This window comes from Carettochelys insculpta, chromosome 19 (assembly GCF_033958435.1).
Source record: "Carettochelys insculpta isolate YL-2023 chromosome 19, ASM3395843v1, whole genome shotgun sequence".
NCBI classification, from domain to species: Eukaryota; Metazoa; Chordata; order Testudines; family Carettochelyidae; genus Carettochelys; species Carettochelys insculpta.
Window position 1 is genome coordinate 3,560,366 of NC_134155.1, and position 21,404 is coordinate 3,581,769.

At 46.2% G+C, this 21,404-nt stretch overlaps 1 protein-coding gene across 4 annotated transcripts in view; it reads left to right on the forward strand.

Moving 5' to 3' along the window:
• Nucleotides 1–21,404, forward strand: part of SPECC1 (sperm antigen with calponin homology and coiled-coil domains 1) — a 191,328-nt gene that overhangs the window by 80,889 nt on the left and 89,035 nt on the right. For all 4 annotated transcript variants that reach the window (XM_075013422.1, XM_075013424.1, XM_075013420.1 and 1 more), the window contains one exon: nt 18,129–19,702. In XM_075013422.1, the coding sequence (XP_074869523.1) occupies nt 18,129–19,702 (1,574 nt within the window). The remainder of the gene's footprint in view (nt 1–18,128; nt 19,703–21,404) is intronic.

The following is a 21,404-nucleotide window of genomic DNA, read 5'->3' on the forward strand; positions in this document are numbered from 1 at the left end:
GGGGATTGCCAGGGGTGAGCAAGGGCAAGGAGTGTGTTGCATTCCTCTTGTTCAGCAATCACAGCAGTGAGAATGTCAGCATCCTGTTCCAAGTGACATCCCTGGGAGTAAGTGGAAGTCTGCACTTGGCTCTCCCCCAGCCCCCACATTCTAGGGTACCTAGAAGACGAGGCTGTGGAACATGAGGGGAAGGTTTTAGTTCATCATGGGCTGTAGAGGGGCAGTGAGTGCTGCATCTTCCTGTCCTGTTCTTCCTTCAGGCATGTCAATGGTTATGTTTGCTGCCTCACGAGCCTCAATATCTCCTCCTAGGTCTTGGCTTCTGGTTTCCTCACACTCCATCCTCCTCTTCCGCAGTGTTTTTCTCTGCCACCTGTTTAATTTCACCCTGTCTGTGGGGGCAAATTGCATCTGCTTAAGGAGCCTGTCATCCTGAGTACATTTTCACCATTGGATCTGTGCTAGCCAAACAGCTGGAGGAGTGGGCAATGGGCTCGTTGTTGCACTCATTGTAACCAAAAAGTGAAGGGCAGACTCTGTAGAGGAAATACATTGTGAGCTTTATGGAGATGTGCGGGCAGGATTCCTGCTCAGTCTCCAGACATATTAACACTGTTCTAGAGAGCCTCTGCTGTGTAGGCAGAGTGGCTGCCACAGATTGCACCCAATTGCTTTAACCATCTTTTGTAGCATGATTAAAAATATAAACTCACCAGAAGTGTACTTGCTGCCATCCGAGTCTAGGCAGCAATATGTCCTGGGAGGAGTGGTTTGGCTCCAAAGTTTAAAAAAGGTCCTGACTGTCAGTGAGACCAGCTGCTCTGTTCACCTGCTGACCATTCTCCTCCTCTGCTTCCTCATCAACCCTGTCCTCCCCACTGTTGCCTGAGGCTGCTTGAAGAATCTCTTGGGAGGTGTCTATGGACAGCTTTGGGACAGTGATTGGGTTTCCCCCGGAGTCCCGTGCAGCTGCTCATAGAAGCATCATGTTTGCAGCAATGACCCAGACCCCTACCCCAGCATCATGTCCAGGATCTCATGCTAACGTTGCTCTGCGACCCTGGCCATTCATTCATGGTTAGGTTTGTTGCCTATTCTGCTTGCCATGCTGGCCAAACAGGAAACAAAATTCACACATTCCTGGGCCTTTTCCTGTGCTCATGGAGAGAAGCAGAGTTGAAAATGCTGGCCAGAGTGGTTGCATTGCAGTAGTGTGGTACACCTCTAGGAAGCCAAGAAAGTCAGCTTCACAGCACTGCATCTCCACTACCCTAAAGCTGATCATGCGAAGTTGACTTTAGGGTTACTCATGAAAAGCAGGAGTACTGAAATTGATCTAACAGCCTTAAAAGTTGGCTAGGTGGTGTGGGCTCGTTAACGAAATCATCCTAATGTGGCTAAGTTCAATCTCAACTCATTGTGTAGACCAGACCCCATTGTGCTGATCTCCTAGAGGCTGAGAAATGCTATTGCTTTTATACCACATTGCTGCAACTGAGGATGAGACAGGGCGTGATAGAAGCAAATTTTCTTGCACCCTCTGGAGCTCCCACCTTCCATTCACGGAGCTTCTTTGAGGCTCTTTTGGCTGGGGAAAATCTGACTTGTTCCTTTAATTATTAACTCTTTTTTTTTTTTTAAACCAAGGAGTTCCTCCTTTGAAGTGGGCAACCTTTTATGGGTAGCATTCCGTACTCTGGAGCACTCTTTCTATTTTCCTTCTGCCCTCTTCTCTACTATACCTCGGCCTGGAGAGCAGTGTGACTCACCCATGCAAAGGAGTGAACTTTGTTTTTTTATGATCTCACTTCAGTTCCCATCAGACTGGTGTGCAAGCCACAAAACCTACCTTTATAGTGGGTGCTAACTGGCTCCCCTGTTGGCATCTTCGGTGGTGGTGGGGGAGGGCAGGTAAAGGTATGTAGGTACATGAAGTCTGAAGTCCCTTTGTCATTTCTTTAACATATATTGGGCACGTTAGAGGGATAGTTGTAGCTCTGCTGTTCTGTTTGCTGCCTCTACCCTCTGGGCTCAGAACTGCAGTGTCCCCTTCAGGGCACTGCCTACCATTCCATTCTTGCCCCATTCTGGAGGTGTCTGCAGTCCTCAGTCCTTACAGCTGCCATCATGGCCAACTGCAGCCCCAAAGTCTAGCCTCTTGCCTCAGGGGCAAGTCACAGTCTGTGCAGGCTATGTTCCTTGGTGGCAAGGTGTTTGGTGTGTGGGGTGGGGTTGGGGGAATCCAGACCCACCCACAACTTTGGATCCTAGCCCAGGGACCTTCTGGCGGCAGCCTTGTCCTGCTCTACTTTACTCTCCGTAACTGACCCCAATGTTCTCTTGGCCATGTCCCCATGACCTTTGCACTTTCACAGCCTGGTTGATATGTGGCTGAACCTTCTCTGCCACTCCTCAGTGCAGGCACACAGCACTGCTCCACCTAGGGTGCTTCTCATTGGGAATCAGTCCTTCTCTGTTGCTAGTCAGGACCCAGCTAGCCTCTGCTCTGCTGAGCAGCTCCTTATAACTGGGGTGCCCCTGCCAGCTACCTTCTCATTGGCTCTGAGCCTCTCTGTAATTGGAAGGGTTTGCACAGGCTCCCTCAGGCCTGTTCTTAATTCCTTCCATAGTTGGCAGGTGTCAATTTTTTTAAAAAATAATTTCAGTGTATGTTTATTTTCACACTTATCTAATTTTTATCTGTTTAACCCTCATTTGTCTCCCCAAAGCTGAGGTGAACTGTTCTCTGAAAGATAAGAGGCTCAGGAGCAGCAGCCTAAGCACTTTTTATGAGGAAACACACAGCAGACGTATGGCTTCTGCACTGAGAGTGGCAGTATTTTGGTTTATTTTGCTGAGGTAGCCCATGCAGCCCCCATGGGCCCAGTGGAGGCAGGGCGAAGGGCAGAAGGTGCGTGGCTAAAGGCAGTCAGCTCTGGGGGATGCCTCACGTGCTCAGAGCTGTATGCAAAGCACCAGCACAGTGGTGCCATGGTGTTTCAGAGGGTCCCAGAGCTCTTGCTGCCATTGCTGCTACTTCAGCAGCAGCCAGAGATCCAGATCCCTTTGAAAGGCTGATCCCAGGGCAAAGCCCATGTCATATCAGTCATGGCCTGAGCCTACATCACATCAGTCAGCTGGTAATCTGATTGCAAATTGTATTTGCAACTGTATGTAGTGTTTATTTTTCCTGTGGGGGCTTAACACCTCCAATGAAAGTCCTTTTAATAAATTTCTTCCATTACAAACCTCTCCCAGTTGCATACTTGCAGACTTACTACTGAAATAAATGGTCATGCTGACCTTTAACTGTTCCTCTGGGTGCCTTTGAACTCTCATCCCACAGGACTTTTAATTACATTTTAGAAGGCCAGCGACCACCCTGGCTGCAGCAGCAACAACTAAATCATTCATACAGATTCCCTGGATGTTACTAATGCAGCTTTCAAACAGGCCACCCTAATCTTTCTTCCTGTCTTGTCTTGTGGGTTTGTCTTTCCTTTGTCTCTTTCCAACGGTTCTATAAGAGAACTGAGAAAAAGGGTTAGTTGAAAATGGGCTTGGTGAGGGTATAGAATAATCATGTTTGATTTAAGCAAAATTTGTTTAATTCTTAGGATGAAGCCAAGCTGTCAATCTTTGAGAGTGCTTACATTCAGAAGCAAATTTCAACTTTCTCTCCTGGCTGAGTGAGGAAAGTTTTGGATCCTGGGTTTTGGTTCTTCTCATTCTCTCCATCACTTCCTCTTTTTCCTCAGTTACTGAGAGTAATGGGAATTGATAGTGACTCTGCAGCTGGCTTCATGTAGCAAATGCTGAGTCTGCAGAAAATAGAGTATGTGAGATCTCCTGGCCCATTTACAGGACTTTCTGTATCTCATTTTGACAGGCGCATAGACAGGAAATTTTCTGGAACAAACAAAACCAGTGAGTGGCCCAGTTCAGAGAAATGCCTGTCATTTTTGCCTGTTAATGCCATAGGTACAAAAGAGGCTCAGAACTTATAAGGCTTACAGAAATAGGAGTTACTCCAGACGCAAAACTGGCCAAATGAGCTCTGGCGATAGAGTTCACTGCAAGTGACTTTGTACCCAGAGATCACTGCGCTGCTGTAGATCTCCCTACACTAGGGTTAGGATAATGCAGCCTTGAGAAGAGTCTTCATTATTCTTTGGGACCACGTCTACACTAGCAAATACATTCGAAATCGAGGTCAGAAGATGGCCTTCTTTCAAAATAACCCGCAGAGCATCTACACAAACCCCACTCTTTTTCGAAAGTAACATCGAAAGAACGGGGGCATTCCACTGAAGCTGATCCTCCATTCCCGCGGTGGGAAGAGCAGCCCACTTCAAAAGAGTATTTCTAAAGAGAGCAGATGGCTGTTTCAAAAGGGAGTCCTCCCTGGCAGCGATCAGCTGGCAAGCGGCAGCACCGCTCTTAGCATTAGTGGAGCTTTATGGCTCCAGCGTCTGGCTGCATTTAAAGATGGAGGCTCCCACAAGCAGGCAGCAGGGAGCCCACACTGCTCTGTAGCTCTCTGGCTCCTGCGACACCTCAGTCAGCCCCTCGCCCTCCCTAGCCCCAGGGCCAGCCATCTGGACCCCTGCCCACCCCAGGGGCCCCGCAAGGACAGAGGCCAAGCTCCAGGACTTCCTCTCCATGTAGGAGGATGAGGAGGTCCTCCACCACAGCGGGGTCCAGTGCCACAATGCTGTGGCATTTGAGTGCCTGTCGAAGGGCCTGACTGGCCGGGGCCACCCCACCCTACCCACACCCCAGACCAGGTTTGTTTGAAGGTGAAAGAACTGCACCAGCGGTATTTCAAGGGGTGCGGCTGGGCGGTTGGGGGCAGCTTCCACAAGCTGCCCATGCTATAAGGAGCTCCACCGCCTCCTGGGGTCAAAGGAGGCTGGACCACTGGTCATTGTGCTGGACACGTGAGCCTGACAGCGAGCCACAGGGGACGACGGAGAGCAAGGAGCACCTGGGACCGGCAGCCAGTACTAGGTGCCCATGGATGGCACAGTGACTTGACCCCAGCAGCGATGATGGCTCAAGCGAGGGGTCCCCGTCCAGCCAGGCCCCATCCGCCCGTGCCTCACCCGACTCCATGGAGGGACCCACAGGTAGGTGGTGTGCACGCCAGCTGCGCCAGGATCTGGGGAGGGGACCTTGGGTCCCACCTGGGATGGCCACAGGCCTCCCACACGGCCGCCAGCCCTGGTGCATGTAGACCCTGGATGGCTATGCTCCCTGGGCCCCAGGGGGCTCCAGCACTCGTCCCTCAGCATCACACAGCTGGGGCAGCACCACCGTCCGGCTGGCCTTGGAGGGACCAAGGGGCAGTAAGGGGAAGCCCATGCCCTTGGCGCCCATGTGTGGAACCCCAGGACATGGGCATCACAGGGCCCCCAGGCTGGGGTGGGTGGGCAGGGACGTGGGGTCCTGAGTCCGGGACTAATGGCCCATTCCTCTCTCCCCTTCTGTCTCCACAGCTCCTGCAGCCAGTGGCCAGACCAGCCTCACCACCGAGGGTGAGGGGGAGCGGCCCGGACCCCATGCAGGGACTGTGCGGGTCCACCACTGGGCCATCTGCTGGCACCACCAGGGCGGAGGAGAAGGCGGGGGATGCTGCCCACACCGCAGCCCTGCGGGATCTTACCAGTGTGCTATGGGAGTGGCTCCCCAGGGAGTGGCAGGCCTGGGACCAGGTTGTGGCAAAGCTTGATGCCATGGTGGACCGCCTGGCCCCAGCTGCCACCCCCTTGCAAGCCACTCCCGCATCCAACTCTCCTACCTCCATCCCACCGTCCCACATCCCCCCATCACCTGACTGCCCTGCCACCCCCCCGCCCCAGTCCCCATGTCAGCCCCCCTTCCGGTCCCCACTCCCAGTGGACCCCACCCCCCATGAACCCAACCTCACCTCCCTGGTCCCGACCCACATGCCCCCCGCCGGCCTTGTACAGCTGGCCCGTATGCCACAGGGCACATTTAGCCAAATAAAGTGCTGCCTAAGCACCGCAGCACTTCATTTGTAACCTCCCAGCACCCTAATTACCATGCCCCCTTTGAAACTGGGGGCTAGTCTAGACACAGCCCATATGTCCAGTCTTCTTTCAGTGGGCCCACTTCACAGGTCTCATTGGTTTTGGATCTGGCTTTCATCCCTTCTCCAACCCTTGCCTGTACCTTGACATGCCTGTCTTCGACACTTTATCCATTCACACCTCATTCGTTTAACAGAGCAATCAATTAAGCAAATCGAATATAAAGGGTACAAAGACATATTCTTTACCTTACTTATTTCTAGGAACTATTCTACAAAATACAAAATTTCTATGTAAAAAGACTTAATACAAAGTTTTTGTGTTTTATATGAAGATACAAATTCCTATATAAAAGGACTTAATACAATGATGTGTAAAAGAATTTGATAAAATGCTAAAAGCTCCAAAGAGAAGATGGTTAACTCGGAGATGTACCTATGCTGTTCCAAAGTATATGTGTTAAACAGCTGCTGAATTCCGCTCAAGCGGTTGCTGCATTACAGCGAAGATATAGTTATTTAGGGCACGTCTGTACTGAAAATACTGCACCAGTGTAGAGTTTAAATGAAGATGCTGCTATGCCAGCAGCAGAGCTTCTCCTGTCGTCATAGCTGATCTATCTCCCTGAGATGCCCCAGCTATGTTGATGGGAGAAGCTCTCCTGTCCCCATAGTACTGTTTATGCTGGGCATGGGTGTTACATTGACATAACTATCATTCAGGGTGTAAAATATGTCCACACCCATGACCAACATTAGTTCTACCAATGTAGCTCTGCAGTTTAGACCTCACCCCAGTTGCAAGGTGAAAATAGATGTTAGTACATTTATGCTTCACTTCTCTTGTCTAGATAGGTGGGAGTTAATCACTTAAGGCTAAATTACACTACAGTGCTCTGTCAACAGAAGTTACTGTCAGAAGAGACTTCCAGACAAAACCTGTGTTGCCAGAGTGCAGCCACACACAAAAGCCAATTGGGAGAGCACTCTGCTTTGTCGAAAAAGCAACCAGAATGCCCGACTGTTCTCTCAACAAAACAGGCATGCAGAAGCACAGCAGACAGGGCTGCCCGTTTTCTGGAAGCACTGTCTATCGAGAGAAGGTCCCCCCAGAGCGTCCACACAGCTTATTTGTCAACAGAATCTGTCGACAGCAGCATTATGCCTCATGGCTTTGAGGCAGAACGCTGCCAGCAAAAGTGCTCAGTTTTGTACACAAACTGTCAACAAAACACGTTTTTTGTGTGGACGTTCCTCCAGTTTTGTCAACAATACGGGGTTTTGTCAGCAAAACATGCTAGAGTAACTGTAGCCTTAGAATGAAATTCACAGACATGTAGAGGGCAAATAGGACTCTGATATACAGCTTTTGTCTTTTTTAAGCCTTTAAAGATTGTTAATAGGAGGGACTGTTGTGGGGATGTTCCTTATATTTCTAATGGAGTTCTCGTCAGATCTGGTACAGATGCATCAGAGGAACTGACTGTGCAGTCACTGTTACATTGAATAGAGTAATTCTATCATAACAGGGTGGTCTGCGTGGCTCCTTCTCTTGCCTGGCTGGAATCTCAGTGATCTCTCCCAGAAGGATTAGTTGATATGTAAGGGTGTTGCCTGTGTGACTAATCTTTTGCAAATAGACTCATTCAGAGGAATCATGAGTGGCCAAGCCTAACTTTGCCATCTGTAGTGCTACACGAAGTCCAAGGGACAGGTGGCAGCTTGCTTTCTGTGGTATAGATAGAAAACATCATCCACTCCTGAGTTATTGTGAAGTTCCCAACAATACAGACACACAAAAATGCTGGCATTGCAAGTCCCTGTAGATCATTCATTCTCTCAGCCAGTGGAGAATGGGTCAGACTGTGACTGTTTGCCACAGTGAGATAGTAGTCTCATTTACTCAGGCTGCTGCCTGAGTGGGGTTGATTGACCAGGATTTTTATTGTGGTTGTTAATTATTTGAGAGTGAACACCTAACCTAGTCAGATGCTTTTGATATTCCCACTAGGTGTTTGTTCGCATTTTTAGGCACCTAAATATCTTTGAAAATCTGGCCCTTTGTGCCTGCTGTCATTCTCATTCCAAGCTCCTGACAGCATTGGAATGAACATGAATCCATTTCAGGTATTGAGCTGGTCAGGTGCATTTGTCACTAGGTTATTTTATTTATGCATCCAGAGGATCAAGAATGTGGCCATTGGGATAGACCTGAAAATTAGTAAAGGCAGAACATATCCCTGGACTTTAGTAACATCAAGCACGATGAGCAGGACTTTCAATGGGTGATGCAGTCAGGGAAGTAGTGCAAAAACTTCATTGGCACACTGTATTTTTCAATGAACAGCCTACCCCAAATGCTGACAGACTGAGGGACAATCTCCATCCATAATATATTTGCTTTCCACAGCTAATGCTCTGTAAAACTTTCCATGAGTCATGTGCCCAAATACTTGTTCACTAAAACCTAAGCTGTACTGCCAACTGCACACACCTAAACCAGGGTCAGTGCTGATTATGTACTAGTATGTGTTGTGTGACTTCTGAAGCAAAATTTTTAATTCTAGATAATTCAAATGTGACAGCGTATACTTTACTTTTTTTCTTTTTTCATACATGTGCTTTGATAACCTTTTAAAATCTCAAAACAAAAAGCAGTCAAGTAGCACTTTAAAGACTAGCAAAATAGTTTATTAGGTGAGCTTTATTAGGTGACCTAATAAACTATTTTGCTAGTCTTTAAAGTGCTACTTGACTGCTTTTTGTTTTGATAGTGTATAGACTAGCACGGCTTACTCTCTGTTACTTTTAAAATCTGTAAATGCATGTGTATTGCCATTTGTATAGAGAAGGCCCTGAGGCTATGCTGATAGGTATGTGAGACTCAGTGTGTAGCATCTACGTGCTGCAGGTTCACTGGATGTAGAGGGACCATATCTCACTCAGCCAAATATGGGACATGGGGAAATGATGCTGTTGCATCGAGATTTAATGCACCCAAGGGTACTGAGGGAATTGGCAGATATAATTGGAGAGCCTTTGGCTATTATCTTTGAAAACTTATGAAGATTGGGAGAGGTCCTGGATGATTGGAAAAAGGCAAGTGTAGTGCCCATCTTTAAAAAGGAAAAAAAGGACAATCCAGGGAACTATAGACTGGTCAGCCTCACCTCATTACCCAGAAAAATCATGGAGAGAAGCCTCAAGGAATCCATTTTGGAGCACTTGGAAGAGGGGAAAGTGATCAAGAATAGTCAGCATGGATTCACCAAGGGTAGATCGTGCCTGACCAATCCTGTTAGCTTCTATGATGTGGTAACTCTCTCTGTGTACATGGGGAAGTCAATGGATGTTATATACCTTGACTTTAGCAAAGCTTTTGATACAGTCTCCCACAATATTTTTGCCGATAAGTTGAGGAAGTGGCTTGGATACATGGACTGTAAGGTGGATACAAAATGGTCTTGACAGATGGGCTCAACAGGTAGTGGTCAATGGTTCAGTGTCTGGTTGGTGGTCAGTTTCAAGTGGAGTGCCCCAAGGATCAGTTCTAGGGTCAGTACTGTTCAACATCTTTATTAATGACCCGGATGAGGGGATGGATTGCACCCTCAGCAAATTTGCAGATGACACAAAGGTAGGGGGTTAGGTAGATACACTGGAGGGTAGAGACAGGGTCCAGAGTGACCTAGACGAATTTGAGGATTGGGTCAAAAGAAATTTGATGAGGTTCAACAAGGATAAGTGCAGAATCCTGCACTTGAGATAGAAGAATCCCAAGCACTGTTATAGTCTGGGGACCTACTGGCTAAGTAGCAGTGCAGCAGAAAAGGACCTGGGGGATTACAGTAGATGAGAGGCTGGATATGAGTCAGAAGTGTGCCCTTGTAGCCAAGAAGGCTAATGGCATATTGGTGTGCATTAAGAGAAGCATTTCCAGCAAATCTAGAGAAGTTATTATTCCCCTTTACTCGGCTCTGGTGAGGCCACATCAGGAGTATTGTGTTCAGTTCTGGGCCCCCCAGTGTAGAAAGAATGTGAACACGGTGGAGAGGGTTCAGTGGAGGGCAAAAAAAATGGTTAGGAGTCTGGAGCACATGACCTATGAGGAGAGGCTGAAAGGTTTGGGCTTATTTAGTTTGCAGAAGAGAAGACGGAGGGGCAATTTGATAGCAGTCTTCAACTTTCTAAAAGGGGGCTCTAAAGAGGATGGAAAGATACTGTTCTCAATGGTGACAGATGGCAGAACAAGGAGCAATGGTCTGAAGTTAGAGGAAGAGGTGTAGGTTGGATATTAGGAAAAACTGTTCCACCAGCAGGCTGGTGAAGCACTGGAGTGTGTTACCAAGAGAGGTGGTGGAATCACCATCTCTAGAGGCTTTTAAGTCCTGGCTTGACAAAGTCATAGCTGGGGTAATTTAGATGGGGTTGATCCTGTTGTAAGCAGGGGGCTGGACTAGATGACCTCTTGAGGTCCCTTCCAGCCCTAGAATTCTATGATTCTATGAAAACTGGACGGATGGTCACTTTACATGGGAGTCAGGCAGTGGCTGCCCTGTGGGGGCTTCCGCTCTCCTGAGGGATTTGGGGGGCAGCTGCGGCTCTCAGCTGCTCCATGACTTGGGACACCAGGAAACGGGCTGCCACCCCACCAGCAAAGCTCCCAACTTCCACTAGCTGCAGGAGTCTGGGCCAGAGCCATGCCAATCCAGCTCCAAGCTCCCACCAACTGGGGAAAGCTGGACAACAGTCATGCCACTGTGCAGGTCCAGCTCCCCTAGCCGGGGGAAGCTGGGAGACAGTTGCACCGCCACATAGGTGAGGCTCCTGGCTCCTGCAGCTGGGGAGCCAGAACTGGGGGCAGCCACCTGAACCGTAAAAACGGGGAATAAAGGGTAATTAGCCCATTTGGCAAAATAAATTGGGATGCTGAGATAGCACCCAAAATACAGGGCTGTTCCACCCAAAATGGGATGGATGGTCACCTTAACTGGATGTCTCTCCATTTTCGTTGGCCACTAATATCTGTTCATTCCTGGGTCTTTGTATGGTATGTCAGTGTCACTGCCGTGGCTGGCAGTTGTTTCCTGTTAATGGGTTCATAAAAATCTCTCTTGGGAGCAGAGGAGTCATTTTTTCCTTATTGCACTTGCCTGAACAAAGCAATTTGAGGGCTGATGTGGGGTGGGGGATGGGACACGTACATGAAGGATGCCTTTGTGCAGCAGCATCAAGAAGTGGTTTGTTTTTTAAAGAAAACCCTCTCTAAAATTATTAATTTAAAGAAGCACTTAAGCTACAGCATTCAAAAAGGGTAACAAATACATCATCTCTAAGAAATTCTCCTTTTTTGGAGCATAAGCTTTCGTGGGCAAAGACCTGCTTTGTCAGATGCATTGGAGTGGAGATTCCAAATGGAGGTCTAATTATACTGGCTCATGAAAAGAAGAGAGTGGGTCTTTGCCCACGAAAGCTTATGCTCCAACAATCAGTCAGTCTGTCAGGTGCCACAGGACTTCTTGTTTTTGAGGATACAGACTAACACGGTTACCCCTCTGATACATGTCTGTAAAGTTTGTTATTTTTCCAATCCCTCCCTAATACCCCAGAGGCTAATGCCAGGGGACTGCTGCTCAGTGATATCACTCATCTGATCTATTTGCAGCTCCCCCATGGACGCTTAAGTCCGTCACCAAACTGCAAGTAGGAAGAGGAGGGGGAAAGACCTGAGCCGTGGAGCTGGTAGCTCTAGAGCCTTCCATGGAAAAAGTGAGAGTCAGTTTGCTGCTTTTTCACTTGATTCCTAACTAGAACGTAAACTCTAGCTCTGGCACCTCTTCATTTTAGGAAAATACAAACAAACATGTTCCTGTAAAGGCTGTGATCATATCACTTTTGGGCTGGGTTACATGCCATTCCTTGAGGTTCCTTCCCACACAGCTAGCCATTCTCCCAGGCCATATGCCAGGCAGCCATGTGACATGGTGGAAGGCAGCGGCTGTCAGGACAGAAAGGCCACTCAGCATTGCTCTTCATGGAGATCCAATTGGCCAAAATGTGAGTCTTCAGAAAAAGCGGTGGCTTAGTCACTAATGAGATGGCTAACGCAGCATAACTTCGCACTTCACCCTCCCACACAGGATAGTGCAATCGGGTCACAAGTCCAAACACACAAAAGAATAGAAAGGATAAATCCAGTGATGTCCAAAACAAAATTTAGCAATCGCCACAGCCCTCCCTCCCCCGCACCTTCCAGCCAGGCACGCACCCCCATGCAAACTGGCAGTGACATGCCACAGCCACTCTGCGCAAACTGAGCCTCCCCGAGCCACCTCCACCATGTGCTTTCGCACCAAGTGGTGGGGCAGGTGCATGGAGAGGCAAAGGGCACTCCAAGTATGTGGCTCTAATGAGCCACTTTGCCACATCATGCTCTCCAGTTCGCTGCATGTGGGGAATGGACACTGTATTTATTGGACATGTGGGATAAATCAAACCTAATTAATGCAGCAGCCTGGCTCCAGTTTCACTCAGACTCACAAGCCCCTCCTGTCCCATCTTCAAACCTTCCCTTGCTTTGGACCAGGAAGGGTCTCACGGCATGGTATACAGAAATACACAACATGATGTTTAAATGGGAACAGCGTAGTGCTTATTGGTAGGGGAAAGGCTCTCAGAAGCAGGACTACAGGATTCTTTCCCTACTTCTGCCATTCATTTCCTGTATGACATTGGGCAAATAAATTCGTCTGTCTCAGCTTTAGTCAACTCTTCTATATAATAGATTGCTTATCTTGTGGGGGCTGTGAAGTACAGTACATTACTGCTCGAGAAGCACATTGAGGTGTATGTGTGACAAAGGAGATGCTCCAGAACATAACCTAAATTGTTCAGAGCATCGTGTGTTGATTACACAGCAGAGAAAAATTCATTCATGTCACAGACCATTTGATTTCATCCACATTCCAGTCTTGAGAGTTAGTGCATAGAAACCAAGAGACTTGTTATTCCCATGCATTTGGTGGGCATGCAGTTCAGAGATGCCAGCTCTTGGCAAGTGGGAGCCCTTGGGTTAGATAATGGGAACTGTGCTCCCACAATGTAATGTGTAAAATTAGTTCTAAGACCCAGTATTCCGCCAGTGGCTGTTTGAATGGGAAATGAAAAAAATTAACATAATCTGTGCTTGAATTGTGCTTTCCATCACAGAGCAGAGAGCTGCCATGGTGTGCTGGCTTCTTCAGCTATAGATGACTAAATGTAGCCTGGCTGTGTGGGCTGCCTGCAGTCCAGCCAGAATATTCCTGCTATCTCTTCCCATAAACACAGCAGCCTTTGTCTTCTGTCTTATCATGCTTTTAACATAACACAGAGCTGTTACTGTGTTCTCTCTGGAGCAAAGTCTCCTTTCTGTGTTAGGGGGTCTTTTCTTCAGTCCTCTCATTGTCCCCCACTATTTATTGTGCTGGCTATTGTGTTTGTGTGGGGTTTTATAAATGTACTGCATTCTCCAAAGAACTGCAGAGCAAATGGTATGTGGTCATCATTAACTCCTTGGTTTCATGCAGGGTTCAAATGCAAGAACCACACTGGAGCTTTCTCAGTGTGTGGAAAGTTGTTATGAGATATCTGGAATTTGCCTGCTATGTAGTGCAGCAGCCATGCAAGCCTGCAACATGACCTGGTGATCCAAGCATATAGTTCTGGGGTCTGCTCTCCCATTGCTTTATCTGCCTGTAGAATTCATCAGAACTTTGTTTGTGTCACTTTAGAATGGCTTCCAGATTTGGCAAAATATAATTTATTTTAGCACTCACTCAGGGACAGATCCTGAAGCTCCCCTCTGTTGCAAGCACCTGGCTTGCTATCTCCTTGTTGTTTGATGGAATTTGCCCTTTTCCCTCAACATCACTTACAATATATCAAAGACCATAAGACCTATGTGCTCTGAAATAGCACTTCTATGTTGCATAGTGTGTGTTGGACAAAGCCAGGTAGCTTGAGGAGCCAGGAATTCAATGAATTCTAATCCGAGTTCTGGTATACTTTACTTTTTCTTTAGGCAAGTCAGTTAACCTCTGTGTCTCAGTTTCTCTACCTATAAAATGTGAGTAATAACTTTCTAATGTCATGCCACCTGTGCCAGCCTTAAATAACTTCCTTTCTTTTTGTATCAAGTATCGGAGGGGTAGCCGTGTTAGTCTGGATCTGTAACAGCAACGAAGGGTCCTGTGGCACCTTATAGACTAACAGAAAAGTTTTGAGCATGAGCTTTCGTGAGCACAGACTCACTTCATCAGATGCTCAAAACTTTTCTGTTAGTCTATAAGGTGCCACAGGACCCTTCGTTGCTGTTTCTTTCAGTACACTTTCAAGGCTGAGCATTCATGATGCTTCTCTCTGACACCTGCAGATCCTGTGTGCCAAAGTGTAATTAGTAAAACTGAAAGCTGTGAGTAAAAGCCCATTAGGAAGACCTCTGTATTTAAGTGGAATGCATAGGCCAAAGGGGTTAACCTAACCTATTCACTATCCAACATTAAACAGTATTAAATAAAGTCTGGGCTTTGTTGTAGAAACCTAAGTCTGCTCAGTACCACATCACGCATCATTAAAAATATTTAAGCTTTTAATAAAAAAGAAGGAAAACCAGTTAAGACATTTGCAATGCAATGTATTAAGTAAGTCTTTCATTTGATGACATTGCTTTTTCCCTTTTCCTTTACCTAAGGAGTTTCAGAAGGAAAAATTCTTGAGTTCAGCAATGTCTTCATTCATTCATTTGTGCCATGCTGATTAGCATAGGCAATCATGGCCCTCCCCCCCCCGTCTATTACAAGTACTCTGGAGCATCTCCACAGTACTGTGGCAATGCAACCATGAAGTGATACTGTCCAATATTTTCTCATGTTGTCTACCTTGTCCTCACTTTCCATTATACTTTCCTGTTGTCACTAAATTTTCAAGTGCAGACTTTCTAATTATACGGCCTATGAATTTTGCCTGCCTTGTTCTTATCCTATTTAACAGTGTACTTTTGCTGTTGGCTTCATTTAAGACAGACTCGTTCGTCCTTTTGGTCATCTATGAGATGCACAACGTCCTTCTTAAAATCTACATTTCTGTGGCTTCAGTGTACTTCTCAACTTGTTTACTGATAGATGTCTTAGATGTTATAACAAATGGTGGTAACTGTCCTTTTTGAGAAAAGAGAAGAAAATGGCTGAGTATGGTTGTCATCTGTCTGGAGAAGAAGGGGAGTGAAAACTAGGGGTGGAGCACTGGGAGAAGGGGCAGGGCCTCGAGGGGAGGAGGTGGGGCAGGGCCTTAGTGGTTTGGTTACCAGTGGTAAGAAAAGTGGCAACCCTATTGCTGAGATGAACTTGAGCTGCTGTTGCTGTTTTTATTAAAGTTCAGTTCCATGTCACTCTGGCTGCTGTTTGGAATTCAGCTGAAGCCAGAGGGCATGGCAATGTCATTTGCATTAATTTATTTCTGGTCTATTCTGGTCAGGATACTACTGAGGATTAAGATGATGAAAGCTAGGGTCCTAGGATCAGTAAGGTTGGCGGCTGTTATTCCAGTAGCATCTGTCTGTTCTTTTTGCATGTCCTTCTTTTTATTCTTTCTCAGCAAAATCTTTAAGGACCCAAAGAAGACATGATGGGTGAAATAGTCCTTCCCCTCATTATTTTGCCCACTAATTAGGCCGAACATCTTACTTACCAATTTTAGCTTATTAACTTCCTGTTCCATCTCTTTTAACAATCATAAAAACTCTCCCTGAATTATATTATTGTGGCCTTGTTGTTTAGACTCACATATTCTATCCCCCTTTCATACCTTTTCCCACGAACATTTGTCTTTTTAGTTCATTGTAACATATCAGGAACTTTTACATAGCTTTTACAGTGGAATTCATAATTGAGGTATATTTATTTTGGAGGCCCACTTGTCATAATAAACTCTGGGTTGCACCCACAGCCAGAGATCTCTTTCCTAACCTAACTGCATAGATATAACTTCACCACTCTCAGAATTTTTGTGGAATTTCACAAATTCCATTCTAAATATTGTCAATTTGTAAGCAGGTAGCGCTTTGTCACCAGAGTGATGGAAATGAAGACTTCAGTATCAGTTTCTTTCTGTCTCCTTCTCACCCATCCAGTTGGCTGGGAGGACTTTTGAAAAGCTAACTAGTTCTAGATGAATTCACCATATTGTTTTCTGTGTTTCTGAGAGCCTGCGGAAACAGAATTATCTTTGTCTTCAGATTCTAGTGGTGAGAGTTTCTCTGCTCCTGAGGCTCTATTTAACTAACCCTACATGAGAATTTAAGCCCTTTTTCAGTGCACATTTGCTAAATTTCAGATCAGGATGTTGTTCCACAAGCATGAGGTAACAGTAGCTATGCACGAATATAATTGAAATATTGTGGTTTTAAGAACTGTTACCTCAGGAAACCCTGAAGATGAGTAAAACTTCCACCTAGTATTGGAAAACTGGGATTACCAGCTTTCCAGTGAGATATGCAATTAACTTCCAACATAAATTGTTCACAGGAAAATACTTTGAAATAATTGCTCCTTCACACTAGGAAAAAATGCAAGCCATTTATCAAATAGCTCAGGATGCTTTCAGCATCATAACTGACCTGTGCCATCTGGCTTTTTTCTGAGTGGACCATTGCTGCATTAAAGCTGCTGAGAGTTGGTGCTAATCAGATGGGCTCACAGCCAAGAGTAATGTATGTTCTACCTTGCAGACAGACTCTTTATTTCTTTTAATAGAAAACTATCTTTGAACCATTAGCCATCTCTACCTGCTTGTATATTCTTTAATATTCTTTCTCATCATCTGTTCCATATAAATTGATAAGAATTACATTGTAATTCATTTCTTGTGTGTTGGTAATACCCAGTGCCACCTTTTTTTTTTTTTTAAAAGAAAAAGAAGAGCTACTCTGGCAGTACTCCCCCCCACATCCTCCCCATCAAATCCCATGGCTGGGGCTGCTTGAGGTGCTGGTACTCAGTACCAGCAAGAACCAGCACAAAAAAAGCGCTGGTAATACAGTAGTCCGTCAAGTTATCGGACGATTGCATTCCCACACACCCTTGCATAAGTCGGGGCAGCTTTTTTCCCTGGCAGGAGCACATGTTCTGTAGTTGGGGAAGCAGCAGGAGCACCTGGAGCTTCTTTTGAAAGATAAGTCCTGGGGTTGGGGGTGGGGGGGGCAGTTGGGAATGGTTAAGGCTGCGGTGGGTTGGGGCAATGGGAGGGGGCAGGGGAATTAAGCTTGGAGTGGTTTAGGGCTGCAGGGGGGTGCAGAGTGGTGGTGAGCCGGGGCTGCGTGGAGGTTGGGATGGGGTGAGCCGGAGCCACGCACGTGGTGTGTGTGTGAGAGAGAGGTGAGCTGGGGCCACATGGGTGGGTTTGAAGTGTGGCTGCATGGGGCAGGGGGTGAGCTGGAGCCATATGTAGGGGGAATGAACCAGGGTCATGTGGGGATGGGGGGGGGTTAAACTGGGGCCGCAGTGGTCCGGGGGGGTGTTGAGCCAGGGCCGTGAGGATCATGATTTTGAGTTGCACTTAACTATTGTTAATGTGAATTAAGTGCAACTCAAAATCATGCATTTCGAGGGTTTACTGTACCTGTTTTTACTGTCAACGCCAGAAACTCATCCAAGGTTAGTGGGCTTTTCATCTAGAAACTGACAGTTTTTAATTAAGCATTTCAATACAATTAATATAATGTAGTTAAAATAGTGAAGGACAATCAATTAACATAATGGAATTTGGCATTGCACTTTAAAAATACATTGAAACTGCTGCAGATCATGTGCCTAGTGGAAAGGAGTTGAGCAGACTGCTCCTTTCCTGAGGAGGAGGGAGTATGACATTTATACAAATGTTTGCAATGATGAAATCCACACACTCAGCCATGACTGAAATTATTCAGACATGCAGGTGTTTTCCCTTGGCAGTTGTAGGCCATAACTTTGTTGTCACGTGATTTGTTTCAGGTAGTGAATTACTGAATTTTTCTCATGTCTTCTCTCTGCCTTTCTTCAAGGAGTGGTTTCATCAGTGAAGCGCACAGGGATTCCGGCTCCTCGGGAAATTCCATCAACTGTCTCCAGAGAGCGAGCTGTGCTGCGTGGTCCAGTCGGCACCAGGAAAACTCAGCCGAGCCCAACTTCTTCTGGCACACCCACCCCTACCAAACACCTTCGTCCCTCTGCCAAGTCCAAGCAAGAGAATGAAACTGGGGACAAAGCAGCTCTGGAGTCCCAAGTTAAGGAACTCCTGGCAGAAGCAAAGACAAAAGACTCTGAAATCACCAAGCTCCGGAGTGAGCTGAAGAAATGCAAAGACAAAGGATCAGTTAATTCTGAGGTGATTGGTGCTTCAGACCAAAACTTAGAAATATTACCATTATTACCTGGTGACATAGACCCATTAATACTGACTCTTCAGGAAAAGAACAGGACTTTTCAAAAAGAGCTTGCTAGCCTGGTAGAAGAAAACCGGGTTTTGAAGGAGAAACTGATATATCTAGAACATTCTCCTCTCTCAGAAACAACAACAAGCAGTGGGGGTGACAGCAGCTTCACAACCCCGATTTCCCAAGAGTCAAGTTTTGGGGGACCAACAAAAAATCTACTCAGGTGTGAACCAGATGAGCCCAGACAGCATGTGAATGGAGAAGCAGTGCGAAAATCAGGTTCTTCAAGCAGTGATGTGACTAAAGCCTCCTTGTCACCTGATGTGTCTGATTTTGAACATATAGCAGATGTACCTTCTAGGCCAACCTCCTCCAACAGTAACCCCTTCAAGGATTCCAGATGTTCTACCACAGGGAGTTCTCCGAACAACATCAGTGAACTTTCTGTAGCCTCTCTGACGGAGAGGATACAAAAAATGGAAGAAAACCACCACAGCACAGCAGAAGAGCTCCAAGCAACTTTACAGGAGCTGTCAGACCAGCAGCAAATGGTGCAGGAGCTGACAGCAGAAAATGAGAAGCTGGTAGAAGAGAAGGCTTTGCTGGAGACTTCCTTTTGTCAGCAAAAGGAGAGAGCAGAACAGCTGAGTCAAGAAAATGAAAAGCTCATGACTCTCCTACAAGAGCGATCCAAGAGTGAAGAAACTAAAGTTCAGGAGGGGAAGATCCTTGAATTGGAACAGAAATGCACAGACTTGCTTGAGAAAGCACAGTTTGAAAGAGAGAAGCTGCTCAATATCCAGCAACAATTATCCAGCAGCCTCCGGAGTTTAGAAAGGGAGCATCAAGATGCCCAGGAGATGATCAAGAGCCTGAGAGAGGAAAACGAGAAGCTGAGTGGGCTTTTAGAAATGGAACGACAGAATTACGGAATGGTAGCAAAGTCTCTAGAGGACTATAAAGTTGCCTTAGAGGGCCTGAAGATTGAAAATGGATCTCTCAAAACTCAGTTAGACAGTGAGAAACAAAAAGCTGCAGAGATCAGTGCAATGCGATGTACTACTGACAACTCTGAGGTGCAAGAGATGTTGAAAGTGGCACATGCAGAGAAGGATCAGTTAGAACTGGCTTGTACAGAGCTCAAACAAGAGCTGCTGAAGGCAAATAGTGAAGTAAAACATGTCCAGAGTCTACTGGCAAAGGTAAGACAAAAAGAACATTCGCATTCAATGGCACCATACGCATCTGTCCACGATCAACCAATACAATGGGGTTTCATGAGCCACAGAGCAGTAATGAAGTAGAGCTGCGTCAATAATTCAGAGTGAATGAGCTAATCTATTTTTTTTCCTTTTTCCCCTTTGACAAGTGTGCAAGTAATGTAGGATATTTTGTAAGTTAAGAGTCCATGTTCTCATTAATCTTTTCTATCCATGTGTCAAATTTTTTCCATCCATATGAGGAAGAATTTTTTATGTGCACTGAGGCATGTGCAAATGTGCACCACCAATAGAAACATAAAACCTAGCTGTGGATGCTCTGCTATTCAGCTGGGCAGCATTTAAATTTCTCCTGAGCAGCTGCAGAAGCACACAGCTTACAGCAGAGTTTCCCAGCCAATGGGTTGGGACCCAAATATGGTTTGCAATTAGATTTGTTAAGGGTTACCAGCAGCTCAAAGCTCCCTGTGGCTCTTAAAGAAGCCATTTGCAGCTCCCTAATGCTGCCACATCCAGCAGCTATCTCTATCAATAAAGGAGCAATTATGCATTACAAAGACAGTTTCTCCACCTTTGATGTTTGTAGCAATCCTAGGCAAGCTGCTTAATAGACTCTTGCAGTAAGTAATTTTTGCCCCCCTCCACCCTTCCTCCTTTTTGCCTCCCCTTCTGTTCTATGTAGCTGATTTGTCAGTTTTCTTTTTTTGTTTATGACTCCCCCCAGCCTGAGTGTGGCCTCCCACAACCTTGAGCCTCTGAGTGTGGGGTTTAAGTTGGGGAAGTGGGAGGGAGTGGTTTGGGGATGAGGGTCTTTCCCCCACCACAACTCAGAATCAACTATAATAAAATAATAATTAACTATAATAAATGTTGTGTTATTATTAGTAATGGATTTTCCATTTTTCTATGAAATAACTACTATGAATATATAAACATGAGGGGGCACAATTTTATATTCTTGCCTCAGGTGCAAAATTAGCTAGTTATAGCACTGCTCCCCCCATTTTTGAATTGCCTTTAGGTCCCCAAGTTTTCCTGAATTGTCAAAATGGATGCCCATCTGGAAAAGTCTGGGAACCACTGGCTTACAGGAAACAATGCTCAGAATTATTTGCAGACCAATTCCTAGTCTCTAGATCATTTCCAAGTATTCAGGATTTGAAATTTGGGTGCAGCTAGTTAGTTTTCACTGCACTCATAGGTCACATGGTATTGTGTCTGTCTTCTGACTGAACAAGCATAAATTTGTATTATATGTTTTCTGGCTTAAACAGTTGTCTACAAATTCAAAATTTATTGTTTTGGAAGATATTCCTGCTAGCAAATGTATTCACTAGAGTAGTGAGGGGGAAAAATAATCAATTAAGGTGAATTCCATTGTTTGTGGTGTGACAAAGTCAGTCTTATTCTGGGGCCTCTGGTCTCTGTTCAGTCCACTGGGCCCACTTAAGGGCCCAGTTGCTCTCACTGGGGTGAGGGGTGGTCTGAGAGGAACCCAGCCCCCACCACTCGTGCCGGATTCTGTCCCAGGGACCCTACATGGCTGTTAGTGAGAAGAGCTGACTCCCTTAGCACAGCAACTCTCCTTCCTGGGCTGCTTCTCCAGGCTGCAGTAGTCACGAGTCCCCACTCTTGATCCGCTGAAGCTCCTCACTCTCCCTCTGTGGTTTCTGGTGTTCCTGAT